Source organism: Dermacentor variabilis, chromosome 5 (genome assembly GCF_050947875.1).
Source record: "Dermacentor variabilis isolate Ectoservices chromosome 5, ASM5094787v1, whole genome shotgun sequence".
Taxonomy (NCBI): Eukaryota; Metazoa; Arthropoda; class Arachnida; order Ixodida; family Ixodidae; genus Dermacentor; species Dermacentor variabilis.
Window position 1 is genome coordinate 4,925,952 of NC_134572.1, and position 22,165 is coordinate 4,948,116.

The 22,165-nt window shown below is 43.6% G+C and overlaps 1 protein-coding gene across 1 annotated transcript in view; it reads left to right on the forward strand.

Moving 5' to 3' along the window:
- Window positions 1–4,785, forward strand: part of nsl1 (non-specific lethal 1) — a 198,869-nt gene extending 194,084 nt beyond the window's left edge. The window contains exon 9 of the mRNA XM_075691598.1: window positions 2,181–4,785. Coding sequence (XP_075547713.1) covers window positions 2,181–2,813 — 633 coding nt within the window. The 3' untranslated portion in view covers window positions 2,814–4,785. The remainder of the gene's footprint in view (window positions 1–2,180) is intronic.
- Window positions 4,786–22,165: the final 17,380 nt, after the last annotated feature.

Genomic DNA, 22,165 nt, shown 5'->3' on the forward strand with positions numbered 1-22,165 from the left:
TGTTTTTCATTGAAAGGATTCGCCGCTGTCAGCAATGGCACCGACTCCGCCTTTGTAATCCTTGCGATTGGCTTCGAAGCTCGCAGAGCACAGTGCGTTGCGTAATGCCAGTCACTGAAAGTTAGTTTCGCCTCAATACAGTAGTGCTAGGCGGTGAAGCATAACAAGGATGGGAAGGGGCAATTGTCACGGGACACAGTATGCATTCCTTAATTATACACGCATGCACCCCCATCTCATGTCAAAGTGCGAGCACCGATATGCCTAATAAGTGTGCTGACAGACTTTAAGAGTTTTTTCGGATGTGCTTGTGGCAATTTTAGCCCTTAAGGGCAGTTAAAGACATGCATTCATTTTTTTTTTTTTTCGTATAGCCATATTTTTCAGATGTTTTTGCTGCCCCTAGCGAGTCCGAAAATGGGATGTTGACTGTACAACTGACCAAGAGGATGCTTCAAATGATCCATGGGGTGAAAGGGTGGTGGCACAAGGAGGATGAGAACCGAAAGGACTGACGCACTAAGGAATATTAATGGGAAAGGAAGCGTGCTGTCGCCTTTTTGAAGGAGGTTGAGCTCAAAAAACAGTGTTAGCTGATGCCGAGATGCAAGTGTCCCTCATCCAAACCAGAATAAACTCTTTAAAGCAGTGAAACCCAACACTGAGATGTTGTGTACGGGCTGAGAGTATGTCAGGACTGTCGAGGTTGACTTCCCAGCTGCAGAGAGAGAATCTTAATTGTGACAAAGTTCAGGCCTCATACCAATGAGCTTGCTATCAGTTGATAGAAATATCTCATATTCAAAAATATTTACTCATCTATGTGTCTTCTTTTCATTCGTATTTGAAAATGTTAGACTCAATTTGGAATGGGTTTTTGGAATTTCTTTTGCTGTGCATTTTACTAACACCGTCCTTCTGTTTTGTTTTTAAATAAAATAGATATTACTTCTTACTATTCAAATTGGATTGTCATTTTTTTTTCAGCATGCTTACTAGAGAGTGACAGCAACGTGCAACATGGTGTCAGCCTGTCTTGACATAAAACAAAGTTCTGGCTCATTCAGGGAATTTTGCAAAGGTGCTCAGGGAAAACCTGGAAAAATCAGGGAATTTGGAAATGTCAACTTGGTAGACACCCTGATGTAAAGCAAAGGCACTGGCAAGGGTATGGGGGACACTATTGGCTTTGTCTAAAGCAGCCTGCTGTGATGGCATTGCAAACAGTTTTCATTAGTTTCATGGTGTCTGTGTCTTGCTTCTCAACTAATCTACTATGCATGGATAAATTGTAAACAACAAACGCCATCATGACAAAAGTATGTAAAGGACAGAATCATCACTGCAACAAGCATTGGGGCCTAAGAGCAGCTTGCATGCATACAGCAGGTTCTGTCAGTGATTGTGCAGGATCACTCTTGAGCCCCATTGTTCCCTGCATTCTCAAGATGTAGCTGACTGTGCCATCAATGTCCCAACAAGCTCTTTGATCCTGACGCATGAAACCTGCCTTGCAGTGCACTTGTATCACAGAGATTGAGCAGCAGTGTCTGCAGGAAAAGAAAGGGGAAGCATTTACTAGGTAGGATTGCACGAGAGGACAGGGAATGGCGGCAATGTCTGAGGAGCGATCCCCCCCCCCCTTTTTTTTTTCATGCTGCTTCGGTGGGCCATACTCCTCCTCGTTCTATCCTTTCTTCTCAGGTGTGACAAACTACAGAGATTGAGCCAGCATTGCAGCACACAGCATCGAATTTCAAAAGTTCTGTGAACAATGCATTGCACCCATTGCTTGGTCAGTTCTGTGCACTGTGCAAGCACAGACATGCTGATGGCCAAACAGTGGTCATCAATGCAGCCCACAATTGCTCATTATGTAGAATTTGGCAACCGAGCCATGGTTGCTATTACAGTGTGACTGTTCAGACCATCAGTCACAGTGCCTCCTTGTGAAAAAGATGTGCAACTTCTTTGTTGCAGTCAGGCTCACCAGGGACTCCTAAGCTTTCCTTCCTCTTGTCAATGTGTACTTGGCAACTTGGATACATCTTATCACAAAAATGTGAAGGTCACTTGGCCATTGATGGCAGTGGCCGGATGACCTTTAGATCTTTGTGATTGGCTGTACACGGGCATGTAAAACGGACCTCTTGTGTGCCGACTGATGTGCCCACTCCCAGGTGGAGGACATGACTGACGAGGCATTTGAGGCTCGGCACCAGGTGTGTGAGGAGGAGGAGAAGCAGCGCTTTGCTGGTCTCCTGTCCAAGGCGGTGCTGAGTGGCAGCCAGGCAAAGGTGCAGCCAGCATCTGGGGGCCCCCAAGCTCCACCCCATCACGGCAGTAATGCGACACCCTGCCACCGGCAGCTGTACGACTCCATAGAGTGCTCCATGTCGCCACCACCCACTGGCTTGTCCTGCTGGGCCCCGTGCGAGGTGGACCCTTACGAGCCACGTACTTTCCCATTGGCCGACGAGGAGTACGAAGGAATGGTGGCAGAGTCGCCACATTTGCTGCCTTCGCCAGCTTCATCTCCACCACCTGCCGACAGGGATGGTTCTCCACCACCTCTAGAGGCTGCACCTCTCGAGCCTCCGGAGCCACAGCCAAATCCAGAGCCAGCAGTTGAGCCAGACCCTGGTGGCTTGACCTTTGACCCTGACGCTTATTTGGTACCTAAGGAAGGGGTGCATCCTGAACCTCCAATTTCACCGGTTGAGTGCTCGAGTGTTGCGTCTGTGCCGAATGACGATCCAGAGTGGACATCTGAGACGAGAGAGAATTTGGTTCTCAAGCTGACCAAGAGATAATAGACCAAAGCGGCTTTTCTCATTTCCTGAGGGCATCGAAGGGGGGCTGTGTGTGGCCCAAGCTCTTTCCCTCTCGCACTGCAGTGTGATGGGATATCAGCAAAGTGCAAACAATTGCTGGACGTGTGTGTGCGTGTGTGCATGTGGGACTCCACAATGCACGGGGTCTGTGTGTGTGCGCGTGTGCCGAGATGAAATCTGCAGTCCACACTTGTGGCTGTCAGATGAAGCCGAGTGACATCGGTGACCTGCCACAGAAACACTTTTTTTTTTTTTTTGGCTTGTTGTTCTTTTTTCTCTTTCTCTCTCTGTCGTCGTTTTGTTGTAACTTGTACCTTTTCCTGTAGAGTGTGCGCGCATGTGTATATTCTTGTACATATATAATATATATATATACACAGTCATCATGCTGTACCATAGACTTGATTGCCTGATTAGACACACAAGACTTTTGCTTGCCTTTGGTCCAATTTCCAGCCTCAGTTAGGAAAAACAAAAGATGAGTGCGTGTATGTGACAGAATATGATGAGCTGTACAAAACTGGTTTTATGCACCAAGCGTTGCCTAGGAGTGTGTGGTGATTTGTAAATCAGTAAATTAATTGTAGTTGCACAGATGTCATCATTTGGGCTAACCTTGTAAGTAATGCAATATTTTGCTATGTTGGCATAGCGATAACCTTTTTGCCGCTTTGTTCTATATCGATAGTTTGTAAAATTGCGGCTTTGAAGACAGACACCTGTGTTACTATTTCAACTAAATCTCTCAAAACATTTGTACATATGCTTGAAAGTCACATAATATTCAGAGGTCCAAGGTAAATGGCACTCAGTGATTCATGTTATGCAGTGACCTTTCTTTCATCTAAACTATTCTGCAATATTATGTGCAAGTTTTGCAAAGAGAATGGCAGGGAAGTTCGCATCACTTGTTGTGGCACTGTAAACCAAAATTCTTTTTGAGGTGTTTACATTAAGAAATCTTGTGTATTGTATCCGACTTAGTGGCTCTGCAGTAAATTTTTATTTGTGTGAAAGCCTTTATGGCCAGATTTGTTCACTGCTATGCTAGTCACGTGTGGTGAAAGATGCTAGCTATCATTTCCTTTACACCTTGACACTGTTGCATGCTTTGTTTAAGGCTGTAGGTCATGTACTGAATTAGAATGTGGCGTTTAATATTTAAAGTAATGTAAATGTGCCTTGTTATTTTAGCTGAAGAGCTTATCAGAATCGAGTGATCTTCAATCAGGCTATGACCCACTGAAGACCATTGGCATCCTCAGGAGTCAATTTGTATTCCGTATTTAAATGCAATAAGTGTGGAACTGATATGGAATTTAAATTGCCTTATGGGTAATATGGAAAATATACAAGTAATTGTCAGGATGTTTTGGAACCCTGTCAGGAAGGAAGCCTAAATGAAAGCATGATGGCGTGCTTTCCCAATCCTTGTCCGAAAAATTTTAATTTGGCTTCTCTTGTGCATTTCTAATATGCCCCTCAGGTAGTTAAACGGCAAAAGTTGTGTCAAGGTAAAATATATGTACATAGAGTAATAGGCATCCAAGAGAAAGAGGAGCTAAGTGTTAGGATTATTTACATTACTATTCCTCATCGATTACAGATTTTTCCTCATTATGACTATTCCTTCACTCCCTTTTTTTCCCTTTTTTTTCTGTTCTTCCACAGTGGAGAGCGTACAGTTATTGGCTGATATTCAGCAGGGACGTTTAGAGTTCTGAGAGTTTTTCTAAATTGGTCAATGAAAAAAAAGTTTGAGCCACATTTTACAATGCCATAGTTGGTTAAATTCTTGCCTGGCCCTTGTTCTCGTTTTTCTTTTTTTAAGAGCTGTATCCTTCATGAGAGACTGCCATTTGCAACCCAATCCTCTTTGAAAAAGGTCATGCCTTGTGGTTTTGTGAAGAACAATGCTGTTGGCCTGATAATTACAGTTGTAGTTAAGCAAGTCTCGTGTGCTGTTCATTTGGCAAGTAAAAAACAAGAGCAAATGAATGAAATGAGTTGTGTGTTGTTTGGCACGTAAAGACTGAGAAAATGAGGTTGGGTTTGAATACCAGTATCACTGTTTTCCTAATAGGTAGAGAATTCCCCCGGTCTGGTGTTTGGCTTCTTATTGTGGTTCTCACCTTGAAAGGGGGTGCCATAGAGATTAAAAAAAAGAATTCTGGTCTCATGCAGCAATATCCCAACAGGTGAATCTCCTTCCCAAGCATTGAGGTCCCACGAAAATGGCCAAACAGCAGGCTGGGGAGTGGGCATGTGCCTATTTTAATGGTAGATACCATGATTAGATTTGTGTGGTTTTTCGTTTGTTTGGTTCTACAGGAGGCATAGTGGTCTGTATGAAACTCTCCCAGGCAACACACCCCTTGAGCTGGACGGCTGGCCGGGGGGCTGCTTGTAAACGTCTTGCCTACTGGTACCTGTTTTACAGCTTAGCCGTGCGTCCGAACCACCTTTTTTAAGGCAAGATCATCTTAGTTGACCTCAGATGGATTTAATGTATCTGGGATCTGAGTATTTTGTATTCACTTCCAGAAAAAAAAATGCAGTAGATCCAATGAGTTGGATGTATATCCAACTTTTGTTCGAGTGCATTCGAGTTCGAGTTGTTGAGCGAACTTTTGTTCGAGTGCATAAAGAGTTGGGGAAGCATGAGTATTTGCATGCACACACTCAAGCGCACAAAAGCGCGGGTGCACGCAAATTATACCAAGCCTTTTGTTAAGCAGATTTGATGACCACTAGCGAGTACGACAGATGCCTTGAACGCATCATGGTTACAGAGGCAGCATGCACATATGTATGTAGCAATTCTATCCGCAAAAAGCATTTACTTGGTCATTACCATGCAGCGGTGGATGCAAGCTTTCTGGTTCCTTTCTTTCCTCTGCACGGCTGGCGCTGCAGATGCGCAGAGGTGACCACCATCTGGTGATGCTGCAAGGAACCCGGCAGCACATGTGCTTCATTGCGATTTGTTGGCCTATCCGGCGACGGAAAAGCCACGCAGCTCCCACGGTCACGAAGCCCAGCAAGGTTCACAAAGAACATGTATAGCATACCTGATTAGCTCAAGGGGGCTAGGTGACAATTTTTCACTGCGCCATATCAAACGAGATGCCACTAAATCAGCATTGCTGTAATAACGGAGCTCCCTTTTGCATTTCTGTATGATAACTTGAAGGGGAGTGTCTTGCTATTTGATTCCCAAGCTGGCTGCCTAAGGACAAAAACATGCCGGGGCAAATATGCACCGCAGGTCGAGGCATATGTGTGCTGAAAAAATTCACCAATGATTACTCCCTAATGCAAAATTTTAGCGCAGCTCTATAAGTATTTTCGTTTAGCGATATAATGGCTGGTGCGAACAGTCCATCTTGTGGGGCACATTGCAAACGAAGCAAAGTGTGGCACAACTGCCTCGCTAATCGAGAGATCGCGAGAGGCAGTGCATGGGTGACACGTGGGCACAATCCACAGCAGTCGCTGCAGACAGACCTCCACTCATACAGTGCTTTGTTTCCATTATGGTATCGGTGGCATCATCGGTGAACAGACAACGTGCCATGGTTTGCCAGTGAAAAGTAATGAAAGCCTAACACAAAAAATCACGCAAATGGCAGCAAATCTGGACCTGTCGGGGTATTCGTCTGATGATACTGCAGCCGTACATCGCTTAAAAGTCAGTCGGTGGTACACCTGTGGTCCTGGTGCACTTTAAATCTAATTTGGAAGGAAAAATGGTTCAAAGCGTGGGGAAAGCTGAAGAAACTACGTGAAGGTGCAACATTTTGAAAGATCTATATCAATGATAACTTGACCGAAGTTAACCGTCATCTCTTCTGGAAAGCGAGAACAAAGACAAAGGAGGAGGGTTATTGGTTTTGTTAGACGAAAGGAGGCAAGATCTTCATGAATTAGAATGAAACGGCATCTCTTGTTCGAATTGGTGAACAAGCATACCTGGAAACATTGCTTAGCCAACATGCATTTTTCTTTCAGTGAACTACCGGACTTCAGTTCATTTAAAACAGAATTTTCGTGCAGTTCTGATGAGGACTTTACCATTGCGAGTGTTAATATTCGAAGTCTGCATAAATACTGGGACGAATTTAAATTTCCGGCTGAATTGACAGCTAACTTTGTAGACGTATTTGTGATAACAGAAATAAATGTTTCCCAGGCTTGCCTTGATACGTTTACCTTGCTGGGCTTTTCCGCACATTTTGTCACACGAAGCAGGCATCGTGGCAGAGGTTCCCCATGCGCCAGGGTAGCCCCTGGCGCAATCTCGTAGCCATCAGCGCCCATATTGCGTGGCACTACACTTCTCGCACTTTCGCTATACCCTCTTCCTCTGCTTTCCTACTCGCGCTCTCTTCGCTATCACCGTCTTTCATCAGCCGCTGCGCTCCGCATTTGCTCTTTCGTCCTTTTCTGTGCTTGTTTGCTCGGTTACGCCGAGGACACCGACGCAGAAATGGGCACCTAAGCGCTGTGCTCTCAAAGAAGCCCAGAAACAGTCCAGCATGTAATGTAATGGCAAGCTATACGCCCAACGAGGCCCATAGGGAGTGTCCACTTTCCCGAAGCATCGAGATTCGAAGAAGGTGGATGGATTAATTGGTCAGCAGTCCAGATAGATGATTAGAGCATTTGTGGAAAAAATGCAGGGAAGAGATGAGTTGTTTGTTGTTTTGCACCTAGAGGCTGTGCAAATGAAGCATTCCATTTGTGTTGTAGCTGAAATTAACAAGTGCCTTAAACATCTGAGTAGGTACCCATAGGGTTCAGTGTTATCATCAACCCAAATTAATGAAACAAACTTGGCCAAACTTGAATTGACGAAGTTTTTCCTGAAGTGAGTAAGAAAAGCGGTGATTTATTTTGAATTTTGACACAGACGGGCTCTTCTTCAAGCTTGCACTCTAAAACTATCACGTTAAAACATCTAGGCGCCATGTTCACATCCCTAGCCTTATTTTCATGAGGCTGCACATTGCACTTATGCACGAACCAGCCGACTCAATACCGCCTTGGTAGGGGCGGCGGTGGTTGCTTTCATTACACATATTATGTGACAGATGGCTGGATTAGTGGCAAATACAATGCCGCTGTAGCCTTTGCATGTCACTACATTACAATTGTAGATTTTGAAAGACAGAAAAATTTCTTTCTCAATTTTATGAACTTCCCGATTTAACGAAATAATTTGAGCCGCCATCGCTTCTTTAAATCGAGTTTCAACCGTATTTATTTCTGAGCACCTTACATGCCTTCTGGGAGGTATGGGGGAGGGGGTATGGTTACATGAAGGTAAGATGCTTTATTCAACAAGTAAAAACAAATGCAAAGCATCACATAATTAAAGCATTATTTGCACAATGCAATAGAACACAGCATGAAACTAAAAACAGGAACACGTATCCACATTAAGGTATTGGTAATTATTACATGAACTTCATTGCACCCCAGAATTGTGTACAAATTCGAACATTGTTGTATCGATTGCCGAATCACACCAATGCAAAATGAAGAAGGATAGCTAAGCAGGCAGTTAAACTGCCATCTACGTTAAGCTACGCGCTCACACATTGAATAGTGTGTGATCCCACACGATTTATTGAGAAAAATTAATAAACTTAACTACGAACTAGAGATACTACAAAATCGATACATATATTTATATACACACATACACAAAGGATATATAAAGGTACAGAAAAAAATAGCACAAGAGGATTGAATGGTAGAGATGGCAAAATGTTCCAGGTAAAGCACGAGGCATAGCTGAAAGATTACCTGGTACACATCCTGTAAAAATATTCACACACGTGAGAATAGAGCCAATGCGCACGTTGAGATCTCGCGCTGTCTGCCTTCTACAGCCACCTCCACGGGCACCAGATGGATGTATGGATGGATGTTATGAGCGTCCCCTTTGAAACTGGGCAGTGGGTTGCGCTACCAAGCTCTTGCTATTATACTGCTTAATTTCCTACCTAGGTTAAAAAAGAAAAAGAAAAGAAAAAAACACCATGAACTCCCACAATCAAATTTTCTGATCTTCTACTGCGAACTTTGCTTTTGTACGTCTCCGTTTTTTGTTGTTTCCCTATTTTTCTTCCACCAATCTTCCAATCGCCTCTTAGTAATCTCTGTTGCGGACATGTTTACTTTTCCCCTCCTCTCGCTTAACCCAAGGGCTTCAAGGAGGCCAGTGGTGCCTAAATTGACCGCTCGGCAGATATCTTCACATTCTAATAAAACATGCTCCATCGTTTCCCCAGCTTTACCACTGCAAGCACATGCTTCTTCTTCCTTCTTATGTCTTGCTTTATAGGTGCATGTTCTAAGGCATCCTGATCTCGCTTTGAAAAGTAAATCAGCTTACCTTTGAGTTATCATAAATTGTTTCTTTCCTTATTTCGTTTTTTCCTCTTGAGTAGTTACTCATGGCGGGTTTCTTTTCCATTTCCGCTATCCATGAGATTATTTCGGCCTCTCTGACTTTCCGCTTGACATTCTTTGTTGCTGTGTTGCCCACCTTACAGGCCGCGTACTTTCTGGTAAGCTTCATAGTTCTTTTCCTCCACTGTGAAGAAATTTTTTCCTGTACAGATACCTCAACACTCTCCCAGCCCATTTACTTTCTTCCATATTCTTCAGTCGTTCTTCACACTCAATTTTACTGCCAGCTTCCCCCACTTCAAGGCTTGTCCAGCCCATATCACCCTGCATAGCTTCATTGGTAGTCTTCCTGTGAGGGCCCAATGCAAGGCATCCCACTGACCTTTGGTTGCCATTAGGTCCTGATTGTACCCCTGATTTAAAGCAAACAACTGCATTTCCAAAACTAAGTCCTGGAAGCATTACACCTTTCCACATACCTCGGAGGACCTTGTACCTATTGTATCCCCATAGCGCTCTGTGCTTCATTATGGCTGCATTTCTCTTCCGCTTCACTGTTAATGTTTTTTTCCTGTGTTTACAAATATCTATTGCCTTCGTTTATCCATATACCGTGAACTCTCATGTGAGTGAACTTCAAGGGACCAAAGGAAATAGTTCACTTAATTGAATATTCACTAGACCAGCATAAGACATGGCATACAGGGACAAAAGTTTGAAATGCAATTCATGGAGCAAAAGTCATGGCATCCATAGTGTTAGAAATGTGTGAAATGGAATTTGTACATATCAATGAAAAACGCACCACGTGGGTTGTTTGTGTGCACACGCGGAACCGATGAGACTGGAAAGAAAGAGACTATGACCATGCCACGACTAGCTGGTCGGAAAAAAACACACACCACGTGGTTTGTGGTATGACAGATCGCCGCTTTGCTCTGGCGGCGTTGTAAGCGCCAGCGATGCTACTTTGTTCATGGCCTCCGAGATTACATGCTTGCTCGTTTGGTGCGGGTGATCTCGGAGGGCATGCCTCATTGCCGTTCGTTTTCCGCGCTGCCGCTTTGCCCCAGGAGTGCTGTAGCGCCAGCGACGTTACATTGCCGCTGGAGCAGCGGTTTGATGAGGGCGGGCATCGGTTGCGCCTGCAGTGCAGTGCAGTGCAAGCCTTGGTCCTTCGAGCGAGTTCGTTAAATTGAAATATTGACTGTTCCGAAATCCGTTTAAGTGAAACATTTTTGCATAGAATCTATAAGAAAACTGCCGGGGATCTTTAAGAAGTTCGTTATTCTGAAATATTCGATAAATCGACGTTCGTACAACTGAGAGTTTTCTGTACCAAGGTATTTCTTGGCCCTGTATTGCCACTGTCTGTTCACTGTTTTCATTGAATACCATAACACCTGATTTTCTAACACGAAATTTCAAACCTAAATTATTGCCTTCCTGTCCACAGATATTAGCCAGACGTTGAAAATCACTTTGCTTGTTAGCTAGCAACACTATGTCATCTGCATAAAAGGAACCTGGAAGCTGCTGCTCTACTGCTGTACTCGCCATTTTGTATTAGAGATTAAAGCCGATATTGCTTCCTTCTAGCACCCTCTCCATCCTCACCATGTACATCATAAACAGCAGTGGGGATAAAGGGCACCCCTACCTCAGTTCCTTGTTGATATCAACTTTCTCCTCGGTCCTCATCCCTTCCCCTTCAACGCAAACGGTATTTTCTTGGTAAATCTCTCTCAAAAGCTGTAGACAGTAGTCACCTAAGCCTTCCCCTTCCAGAATATCCCACAAAATGTTGCGGTCTACGTTGTCATAGGCTCCTGTAATGTCTAAAAAGGCCACATATAGCGGTCTGCTTTCTACTTTTGATATTTCAATAGACTAAGAACAAATAAGTTATCATCTAAACGCCTACCTATTCTGAAGTTCTCCCAAAATGTCATTATTCTCTGCCCATGCTTGAAGCTTTAATTTGCTTGCCTGCATTGCTAGCCTGTATATTACAGATGTAATGGCGAACGGTCTATACGAGTGAATTCTGTCTTTCTCCCCCTTACCTTTATAAATTAAATTCATTCTACTTTGTCGCCAACTGTCTGATGTTCGTCTATCTTTTAGACTTTTTCTACTGCTTTCAACAGAGCTTCGTTACTTTTTTGACCTAGTTTACTAATCAGCCTAACGGGAACCTCGTCTAGCCCCGTGGCTGTGCACTTAGGAATTTTCTCTTTGGCTTTCTTCCAGTTGAAATTTGTCAGCACCAGCTCCTTTTCCACCTGGGTCTCTTTCATGCTCATTTTTTCTTCAAATACAACCTCGTCATTGCCTTTGAAAGATTCGGCTATTATTTTTCAGATGTAATTTATTGCCGCTTCCCCATCCAGTTTGTTTCCATTTTCAGCTAGGATATGTTGTTGTATTGTTGTTGACTTCTTGCCTAATAATATTATGTGGTTCCAAAATATTCTAGGTGTGGCCTTGTTTTTCTCACATATTTCTGACAACTAACGTTCACTTTCATCATTTATCTTTGCTTGCACCAGTATTTGAACCATAGACCTTTTTCTCCCGGTATATTTCCCATTTACTGGCTACTTCATCCTGCGGCAACTGTGCCTTCTTTGCCTGCCTGTGTTCTCAGGATGCTTTCTGTCGTTCGGCGATCACTTCTCTTATCTCCCTGTTCCACCAGCTTTCCGGTTTCTTTTTTCCTTTCGAACGAACATGTTGTTTCTCTTTCAGTGTTTCTGTGGTTATTACACTTAGAAGCTCACTATATTCCCACTCTTCACTTGGCCATTTGCGAAGTTCTTCCTCGACTCTAGTGACTATATTTGTTATTTGTTCAGCGTTCAAATTAGTACTGGCCATTTTGCATTCCTTGCTCTCTTTCCCAACTACATATCCCATTTTCAAAATGATGCGTTTATGGTCGCTCCTTTCTCATTAATGACCGTTTCTCTTAACTTATCATGAATTCCTTCTGTCATCAGACAGTAATCAATGGTTGATTGCTGGTTTGCCACTTCCCATGTGATCTGCCCTTCAAACTTAGGCCCTGTATTCACGATAACGAGGTAATGTTGCTCACAAAGGTCAAGCATTGACTTCCCGTTGTTGTCGGTATAGCCATCTAAATCCTGTATGTGAGCATTCATGTCACTTATTAGGATAATTGCAGTATCATTCCCGAAATCCTTAATATCTCTCGACTAACAGTGCTATCTCGAGGCAGCCAGGCAGCTTATAAAAAAATCCTGTCCCCTGCATTTTCTCAGAGAGCACTGCGGCTTGGGCACTGCATGCCTCTTGGTTCCTTGGTTCTCGACGCAAGACACTTGCACCAGCATGGCAGCACCCAGGACCACGACTTCCGACCACCAAGATCGCACACATTCGTTTGTGCTCTGACACTGCGTATACGTGGTGAAGCAGTTGGCACTGGGGCCATTTGGTGATAGGGCTACAGATCGCTTGTACTGCAGTAAATCCGAGGTACATGAAGAAACTTGTAATGCTTCAAGAAACACTATGCACACGCATTTATCTGAGCTACGATTCGCTACTGAAAGCCGCAATGCTTCGTTTCCAACAACGCGAGAAAGTCAACACAGCCACAACGAAAAGAAAGAGCCTGGCAGGACAATGGAGCCATGCGTTCAAGCTGCAACATTAACGATGAGGCAGTAAGTTGTTAAGTCTTTGTTGCAGTTTTGAAATGCAGAAATGAAATTCACATTTCTGAGAATGTCAGTACGGTCACCAACGTTACAGGCATACACTCGCTTTGGTTATTTGCACAGAACTTGCACAAAATTATTCTGCGCTATGCGAAAAAAATTATTCTGTGCATCCAATGCGAAATGAGTAGCACGCATGTTAGCAGTGGTGCACCCATAAGCCTACAAACAAAATATTGTGCTGCCACTTAAAAACTCAAGGTGTTGCATTCACATTTAAGGAACACAAGGATGCGCTAGCGTTAAGCCTGCGGCCACAACAGGGTATTTGGGCCTCTTATTGGAATTGACGTAGAACAAGAAAGAAATGCGACTAAAACATGGAGCCTTGTGTATTACGAAAACAAAAAGAAATACAAGAATTTTGTAAGGTTTTTTTTTTATGATGGCTTTCCACCACAATACAGCTTTGTTATGCGGTCAAGCAAATGCAGTGTATTGCAGTGAAGTGAGAATTTACACGAATACTGTCTGTAAGCAAAGTGTCATTAGAGAGGTTTAGCTTGTCCGGTATTCTGGTAAAACGCAGGCGGACGGGCCATTAGGGAGGAGGCATAAATGTGAGTCGTCTGCATGGTGCAGCCACCTGGAGGTGCAGCGCTCAAGCAGACAGAAACAGCTAATATTGCATTGACCGAGCACATTCTTCCTCGCTGCTGGTGTAAATTTTCGGCACTGGCGTAATCGTGTTGCTGCAAAAATTTACACCCGCAACAAAGTAAAATACGTTTGGTTACTGCAATATTGGCTGTTTCTGTATGTTTGAGCACTGCACCACCAGGTGGCTGCACCATTCAGACCGCTCACGTTTACACCTTTGCCCCGACGTCCTGTCCGCCTGCGTTTTACCGGAATACCGGACCAGCTAAACCTCTCTATTATTTAGTACACTTTGGTGGCGTCTCCAGGACAGTAAAACAAACGTGGGCTGGTTTGTGGTTCCAACTTTGATCCCCCGGTTATAATCTCGGATGCTCTACTGAGGCCTTTGTCTGCCGGCAAAATTTTATTTTTGCATGCTTGAATGCCGCCAAGGTTCTATAGGTGTCCTTCACTGTGTCATGCTATCGAGAGAAGGCTTTACTGGGAGCTCCTTGGCTATCATGTAAATATAAGATGGTGAAATAAAATTAAAATGGTCTCACTGCAATACATTTCTGTATTGTGACGAAGCTTACTGAAGCACAACCATTATGCAACGCATATAGGAACCTCGTCAAAAAAAAAAGATGCCTACCACACCAGAAATGACAAAAAGCATCCCATAAAATGGGCACGGAAACAGAAGACTCCTCACAGATCACCCCTCGTTTTGTAAATATAAAAGCACATATTGGTTTTACTGGCATCAAACACAAATTTTTATTTTAAGAATGTTTATTTAAACAAGGCGAATGATCTGCAAGAGCTTGCCGAGAATTGGCAAGGTGGAGAGGAGTAACTAATAAAGGGAAAATGAGACATCCACCCAAACATAGCAATTGCTATAAAGGAAACCCATATGGGTTCCTCAAAAGAAAACGTCGCAGTTGAAGAAAAATTCGCCCTGGTCCGGGACTCGAAAACGGGCCCACCGTCTTTCCGGGGCAGCCGCTCTACCATCTGAGCTAACCAGGCAGCTAGGAGATGGTAGGGCGAAGTCAAATTCATCAACAACTCGAAGCAAAGGCAAGAGTTTGACGTAATTGTTCTGCGGAAACCCCAAAGTGGAGAGAAGAAAAATTAGAAAGTTAGTGGTCCCGGGTTTGAGTGCTGGACTAGGACGAATTTTTTTTTTTTTTTCAACTGTGACGCTTTTCTTTCGGAGAACCCGCATGGGTTGCCTTTGTAGCAATCAGCCACGTTTGGGTGGATGTCTCATTTTTTCCTTTATTTTCTTCATTTCACAGTGCCTAGCAGTGAGAAATGTTACTCTTCCAGTGACTTATACTGTTTAATAAGATTTGTTTGTTTGGAAATTTGAGCCTTTTGCTTTTTGGAGGTAGGTTCCAGCTTTTTTTGCTTGAACATATGGCTGTGAATGGTGTGCATTCACAGTGTGAATCTTGTGCAGCTCTAAGCGAAATTCTTTTCTTGGTGAAAGTTGACTGTTCCTGAGCCATAACTGTGCAGAAAAGACAAAAGTCAAGGGTACTTGGGTATATTTATGTGGATGAATGCAAAAACATTGGGACATTTTCCCAATGGCGACTCGTTTTACTAAACATAATGATATTGTTTTCACATTACCCGCCGTGGTTGCTCAGTGGCTATGGTGTTGGGCTGCTGAGCACGAGGTCACTGGATCGAATCCCGGCCACGGCGGCCGCATTTCGGTGGGGGCAAAATGCGAAGGAACCCGTGTACTTAGATTTAGGTGCATGTTAAAGAACCCAAGGTGGTCGAAATTTCTGGAGTCCTCCACTACGGCGTGCCTCATAATCAGAAAGTGGTTTTGGCACCTAAAACCCCATAATTTTTATTTTCACATTGCCGTGTATCATTTATCACATCGCTTGCCCCGTCCTCATTTGCGTACTTGTGTGAACGTGCAAAGGAGCTGGGCACAGCTGCTGACTGAGAAGTCGAAGGTTCGTCCATTGGAGCACACAACAGAACTTGCCGCCATGCCACCGACTGGCAGTGGGCCAGCGCCACCAGTGCCTTCACAGAGGGAGCGACAGTATGGCAACGCTGGCCTGACGAGCGGCATTGGAGCCAGCTGTGAAAGGATATGACGACAAATGCGCGAGCAGTGGCACGAGCACGTCTCTGTGACCATGTGATTTTTTGTACATCTCCAGCCACGCCGACAAATTTTCCGCTTTATGAACCATATATTTTTTTCACATTAAAAAGGAATTCCTCATTGCTTCAGCTTACCTCCATGCCTGAATCCATGCCTGCGTCCAAAAGAAATGTGCAGTTCCTGTAGGTGAGAATGATACTGGGGATAATTTGTGTTGTTTTAAAACCTTCTTGCGCAGGCTCGTGAAGATGCCTGTGGCACTAGCATGTCATGAATGAACACAATCCTGCATATATTGAGATCCTGCGGTGCCTCAAGATGAGCTGTACCATGTACAAGGGCAGAGGCGATGCAACTGTGCTCATGCTGGCTTTCAATACAACTGCTTTAGCGAGAAGGCGCCCATGGCATCCAATATGGGTGCAACCAAGCAGCATTGCCAGACATCGTTCAGGGCTTACAACAGGCTCCAAGAAGGGTCCAGCAATATGCTCTGCAGCTGAGCCATCTGCCAAGAAGCCAGGGAAGAGGCCGCACTTACTCCAGTGAATATCAGTTAAAATGTGCCAAGTGTAAGGCTGCGTTGAAGGGTTCCAGCCTCCAGCCTGATGGGTTCTATGACTGACCTGGGAACAGTATCAACTTGCATTCACTACCAGCTGTGAACCTTGGACACCTCTCTGCCTACGTCGGAGTCGAGCATTACTTCACTTCCCACCACAGGATCAAAGCAATGCAATATTGCAGTACTTTAGTTATTTAGCCGAGAAGCTTCAGTTGCAGTGCAAATAAAAATTCAGTGCCAGCGTGTTTTTATGAGCTTGAAGCTGAGGACATCAACTATAAGATGGTAATAGCTGCCCTGCTGAAGCTACTGAAATGCAACGATTAGTCACTTTCTCAGATAGCTGGGCCAGGATAACGTAAAGCTATTCCAATCTGTTTTCATTCCAAATCTGCCATTAGCCCTCTGTGGTAGGTCAAAATGACTCGGGCTCTGCCCAAATGGTCTGCGCTTCATTGGGCTAAGCAAGGAAACATCCTATCATTACACACATTGTGGTTGCGTTCCGTTGTATGACAAGTGCAGCATTAGAAGCAGGGCAAAGACACAACTTACGAGACAGATAATTGAAGCAGATATGATAGACCTAGTAGCACAACAATGTGTCAGTAGCCCTGCCATTTCCTTACTAGACAGAGAAATTGCTTTTCTGCTCAAGCGTTAAGGACATTGTATTGTTTTCTCTTTTTCATGCTGTACAACGTGAGCCTTATTAGTGTTTCCTGCACCAATAAATCAGTTTGGAAGTAAGCGCCCTGCGTGTCCCATTTATACAGTCACTCCTTGTCTAAACGTGCTGTGATTTACCTAGTATTACAACACAAAATGCCCCCATGGTGACCTGTGGATGTTCTCCCGGTAATGCGTAGGATGCCAGGGCAACATGGACTAGGAGCACAGATAGCAGCCAATGTTGTGCACCGCCATGGATACTGCACTGGGTCCAAGTTACTGAAGTCCAACAATTACTCACTTGCTCAGATGGCTAGACCTTAAGCATTGATTGCAGTAGGTCATGGAGACAATTTTAGTCTGGACAACTGTGCTGTGCTGTTCGTTGAAATATCAAATTTTTCCAATGCTTAAGCTCCAGTCATCATGAAGAAAAGATGGCTCAAGGTAGGCCTGCTTTGGACCTCTGGGATAGTGAGTTAAAAGAAAGTCAGTTTCTTAGGGCCTAATAATACAGTGCCTAATGCAGTGATATGGCAGTCACTATGCAGGGAAATGAAATAGCAAGAGTAGACATATGTAAACCTATGAGTATTGATAAAAAATGGTAACAGTTTTATGGGACAGCAAGGACAGACATAATTTAAATAAAAGGTAAGCAAAGTGCAGTCATATGAATGGAGAGCTATGGTCAAATGACCGAGTACAAAGTAGTGGAAAGAGTCTGAAAACTTGTGCTTAATTAGATAAATTAGATGGAGTTGCTATATGTTTGAATGTGTTAACAGCCATTGCGAGTATTCTGCGGGACAATCCATGCATCTCTGCTCGTAAATTACCTAAATGGCACTAATGTCCTCCACTTTAATTCACAGTACACAAGCCCTTCTCTGTTGTATGGTGATTCCTGTAGTTGACTCTTTAAGTACCAGAGCACAACAGGTAAAGTGTGGTGACAAGCTTGATTGGGTATAAGTAATGCTGCCAACCACCACTCCCAGGACTACAGTCATGGACTGTCTCGCACCATCACTGTGCTGTTAGCCCCGCGCTGTCAGAACAAGTCCTTGCCAAGAATTCAGAAGCAACAGCTTCACAAGGAAACATGGTAACTATTCTACAAAAGGCTTGAACAATGACATGGGCCCTTTGCCAAAGGGCTCCTTTGTATTGCTATGTGTCGTGGAGCTCTGATATCGCCTCTAGGCAAGTCCTTTCTTGGCAACAAGCCAACCTGTTCATTAGTCGATGCTAGCAGATTGCGTCGTTTTCTTTGGTACTCGAAGAATTAATGTTGTAAAAATGAGGGGGGCAGTTATCATTTATACATTTGGACAGGCCACAGTATGCATCACAAATCATTCAAGACCCTGGAGCTACATTATCAGTTACTGAACTGTTTTGCACCAGTTTCAAGGTTGACTTATTTTTTCAGTGCATGTTTCTCTCCCTGCTAAAGTATATTGCTAAAGATCCTAAAGCAGGTTTGATAACAACGGAGTCCTGGCTGATTGGAAATATTCGTGATTCATGGAAAGATTCACGATTGGAAAGTGCAAAAAGCATGCTCAAGTCATCCCTGCCCTTTCTTTTCTCCATCTTTTTGCATTGTAAATCATAGAGCAGGCTTGATGGGACAATAGCTGTTGACAAGTCTGATTCTTAGTCTGCTTTTGCTGGTAAGGACAATGCTTTGGAAATAATTTGGTCAAAAGCGATATCGTTTGATGAAAGCATTTTCATTTCTTGCACCTCTTTGTGCATCATGGACTTGATGCAGTTTCCCTCGGTGTGGCTTGAGAATTGGGCAAACAAATTAAAAATTGCCTCTGTGTCTATACACAGTTTGTTCTTAGACTAGTTGAGTGGCCTCGGAGATATGGGACTAATTATAGAAGCTTTAGACTAATAAACAGTTTTAGCGGAGCATTGCTTACGCTCCGCTCTGCACTCATTTCACGTACACCGGTGGCGGCATAGAATGCATTGATTTCGCTTATCTAACAAGAGCGTCCACCAGAGACGCCACTGATGTGCTCTCCGCTTGGCTGTAAAACGATTATGAAAGCAACTAGATGCACCATGATGCTCCACTAAATCAGGTTCCTAGTGGAATATGGTCAGCGTTCCACGTTCTGTTGCCACTATGTGTGCTGTGCGCATGCGCGTCAGTGTTCCTGGTAGCGTTCTGCTCAGCAGCTGTGTACAAATGGTTATGATAGGCCGGTCTGAGCGGAGCGGACCGTAAGTGCTGTGCTAAAACTCTAATATCAATTGGATTACCCCTCTACTTGCTTTGTTTTGTCAGGTGGTTTCTCTGAGGTCACCTAAATTGACTTTGCCAGACTGCATGCAGGTCAAGCTCATGTTTGCACTTGTGATCATATGTTCAAGGATTTTTAAAATTCTCAGCACACTTTTGCAGATCATTTGCCATGTTTAAATGAGCATTTCTTGTAAATATTTGTGTTTAACTGATGCCAGTAAAACCAAGACATGCCTGTATATTTGCAAAATGAGGGGTGATCTGTGAAGAGTGTGCTGCTGTGTCTGCTCCCATTTCATGGGAAGGCTTTTTGTCATTTGTGGCCTGGTAGGTACTCTTTTTTTTCTTTTTTTGTGAACGTCTTATGTGTGTCGCCATAGGTGCCGAGTATAGGAGGGGCTGACCCCCCCTCCCCCCCCCCCCCCCCGGGCTTAAGTGTCATTACCAGACTTGTGTTACCCACATCATTTGAGGTTTCTTTTGAGTTGCTTCTACGTTTTCAATAAAAATTTTGTTGTAGCTAATTGCTTACTGCATTATTGTTGGTGCAGACCCCAGCTACCCAAGCTGCAGGTATCTGGGCTGAGACTGCAGGTAACGTCCGGAAAAGACTATGGTGGGTCGAGACAACTCAGTTTAAGCTATTCCAATCCTAATAGGAAGATATTCAGACCCACATGGAAATGGGAGTGAGTTCTTGCTCTTCCTCCAGATAAGCGTCATGCCCGCGGGGGACTCACCCAGCCTTAATAGCTGCATCCACAAGGCCTGAGGTGCCAAAAGGCGAAGTGGAAGAGACTTTGCTTCATTAATAATCTTGTTTGAGGCTGCCCGAGGAACTCCCATTGCCAAGTGAAGTTCCTTTCTGTGTACTGCCTCCAAGTGCTTGAATTTACTCAATGATGCTGATATCAGCGGCAACTGATAAATAATGCAGCTTGTTAGCAGTGCAGCATTCAGTTTAAGTATAGACATAGGATTGCTTCCCCAACGTACACCTGCCATGCGATGAAGTGCGTTGACTCTTTGCACTGGTGCAGCCACAACACTTTCAACCGTGCATCGCCACAGTAGGTTGGTGTAGATGGTGATGCCCAAGAAACAAACAGCAGTTGAACAACAAATTGGATGGCCTCTGAAACTCAGCATCAGTCAATCATGTTACTCGCATCTGAATGGGAGTCAAGGCTTACCAACGCAGTAGTTCTCACATTTGATCCCAATTCTGAATGCCCAGAGACAATTAACCTTGGCTTTACCATGAGGATAGCTATAGGGGTTTGTTCGTGTGGCATATCTTATTTTATTGTAGTGCAAGCTGAACGAAGGACAACACATGTGCAGTGTGTGTCAGATGTGCCTTTCTGTTGTCCTTGTCATTCAGCTTGCACTATAATAAAATAAGATTGGCTTTACCAGACACGAGCTAAGCACTGTCGTGGGGAACAGAGATGTAAGTGGCTGTGGGGGTTCTCAGTCATGACATTAAGACATGTACAAGTGTAGAAAAGTTTGTGTGTGCTAACTGCGGCGGCGACAACCCAGCCAGTTACAGCTGATTTCCTGCTGGACAGCTGCTCAGCAAAGGAATAAGATGTTCGTCTTGGGTTGAAAGAATGCAAGCACACCATCGAACACAAAGAAGACATCCAGTGTGCCACAACTAATTGGTATGGAAATGGAGTACGCATGTAATTTCCTGCATCTCGAACCGACAAGAGAAGTTATTGAGCCAATGCAAATGGTCAACGCCGCTATTCCTAATGAGCCTGAAAAGTGCACCTATGTGGCTGCATTGAACCGACCTCAAGTAACACTTGGAGGCAATCAGCAGGAAAGCTGCCAGCATGTGATAAATGCCAGGCATAGACACAGTATATTTAAATATATATGAAGGACAAAGTTTATTTTTTAAAGAGAAGGAGGTAGCCATGTAAGTAACAATTATTTCTATTGGTATGGATAGCCTATGCCTAGAGAATTAACATGTTAGTGTATGTTCACATCCCTTCAGATTGCTTTGCATGTTTTTTTTACCCTGAAAGAAACATGCAGACTTAAGTGACCCCTTTGGCAGTCTTTTATCAATGTGTGAAATCCACGTGAATATGAGTCTCATTATTGCATCTGCTTCCAGTATTAAGCAATGCTGACTCATGAAAAAATTAACAACTCTTCTAATAATTTACAACATTTATTAGGGACGGAAACATTCCCACTTGCATGCGGAGCTCACAAATATATATATATATATTTCACTCAGTAACCGAAATGAGGCCAAGCCGGATTCACTCGAAATCAGAATCAATAACAGTCATGTACAGCAACACTTATACTCAAACTCGCAGCAGAAGAAAGAAAAAGAAAAGGAGGGGCTGCATGTTTTGCTCGAAAGGTGAAGCAGTATTAGCGATAGCAAAATGTAAGACAATTACACGAAGGAAGATTACGCCACCAAGAGAAGCCAGATGGTTCGAGAGGACTCGGGTTGTGAAATTGAACTTTCTCCTACTATGAGGTCTTGTATATACTCATATAAGGCCGTCACTTCGGCAAACACTTATTTATATTTTTATTTGTTTACAGATACTGTTAGCCCTTACATAGGGCTATTACAGGAGTGGCATTCTGGAAAAAAAATGACGTCAGATATTTTGCGTTCAAATCTAACAAGTGAAGGGACAAATGGCACAAATTCGTCAAGGTTGCACTTTTTTCAATGTGACACGAAGTTTATTGAAGGGCAACTGTTACTAAAGTTATATATATATATATATATATATATATATATATATATATATATATATATATATATATATATATATATATATATATATATATATATATATATATATATATATATGTGGGGGGGGGTCGAAAAGCTGGTTGCCCACCCCCCACCACCGGAAAAAATGAGAATGTTCCATCTAT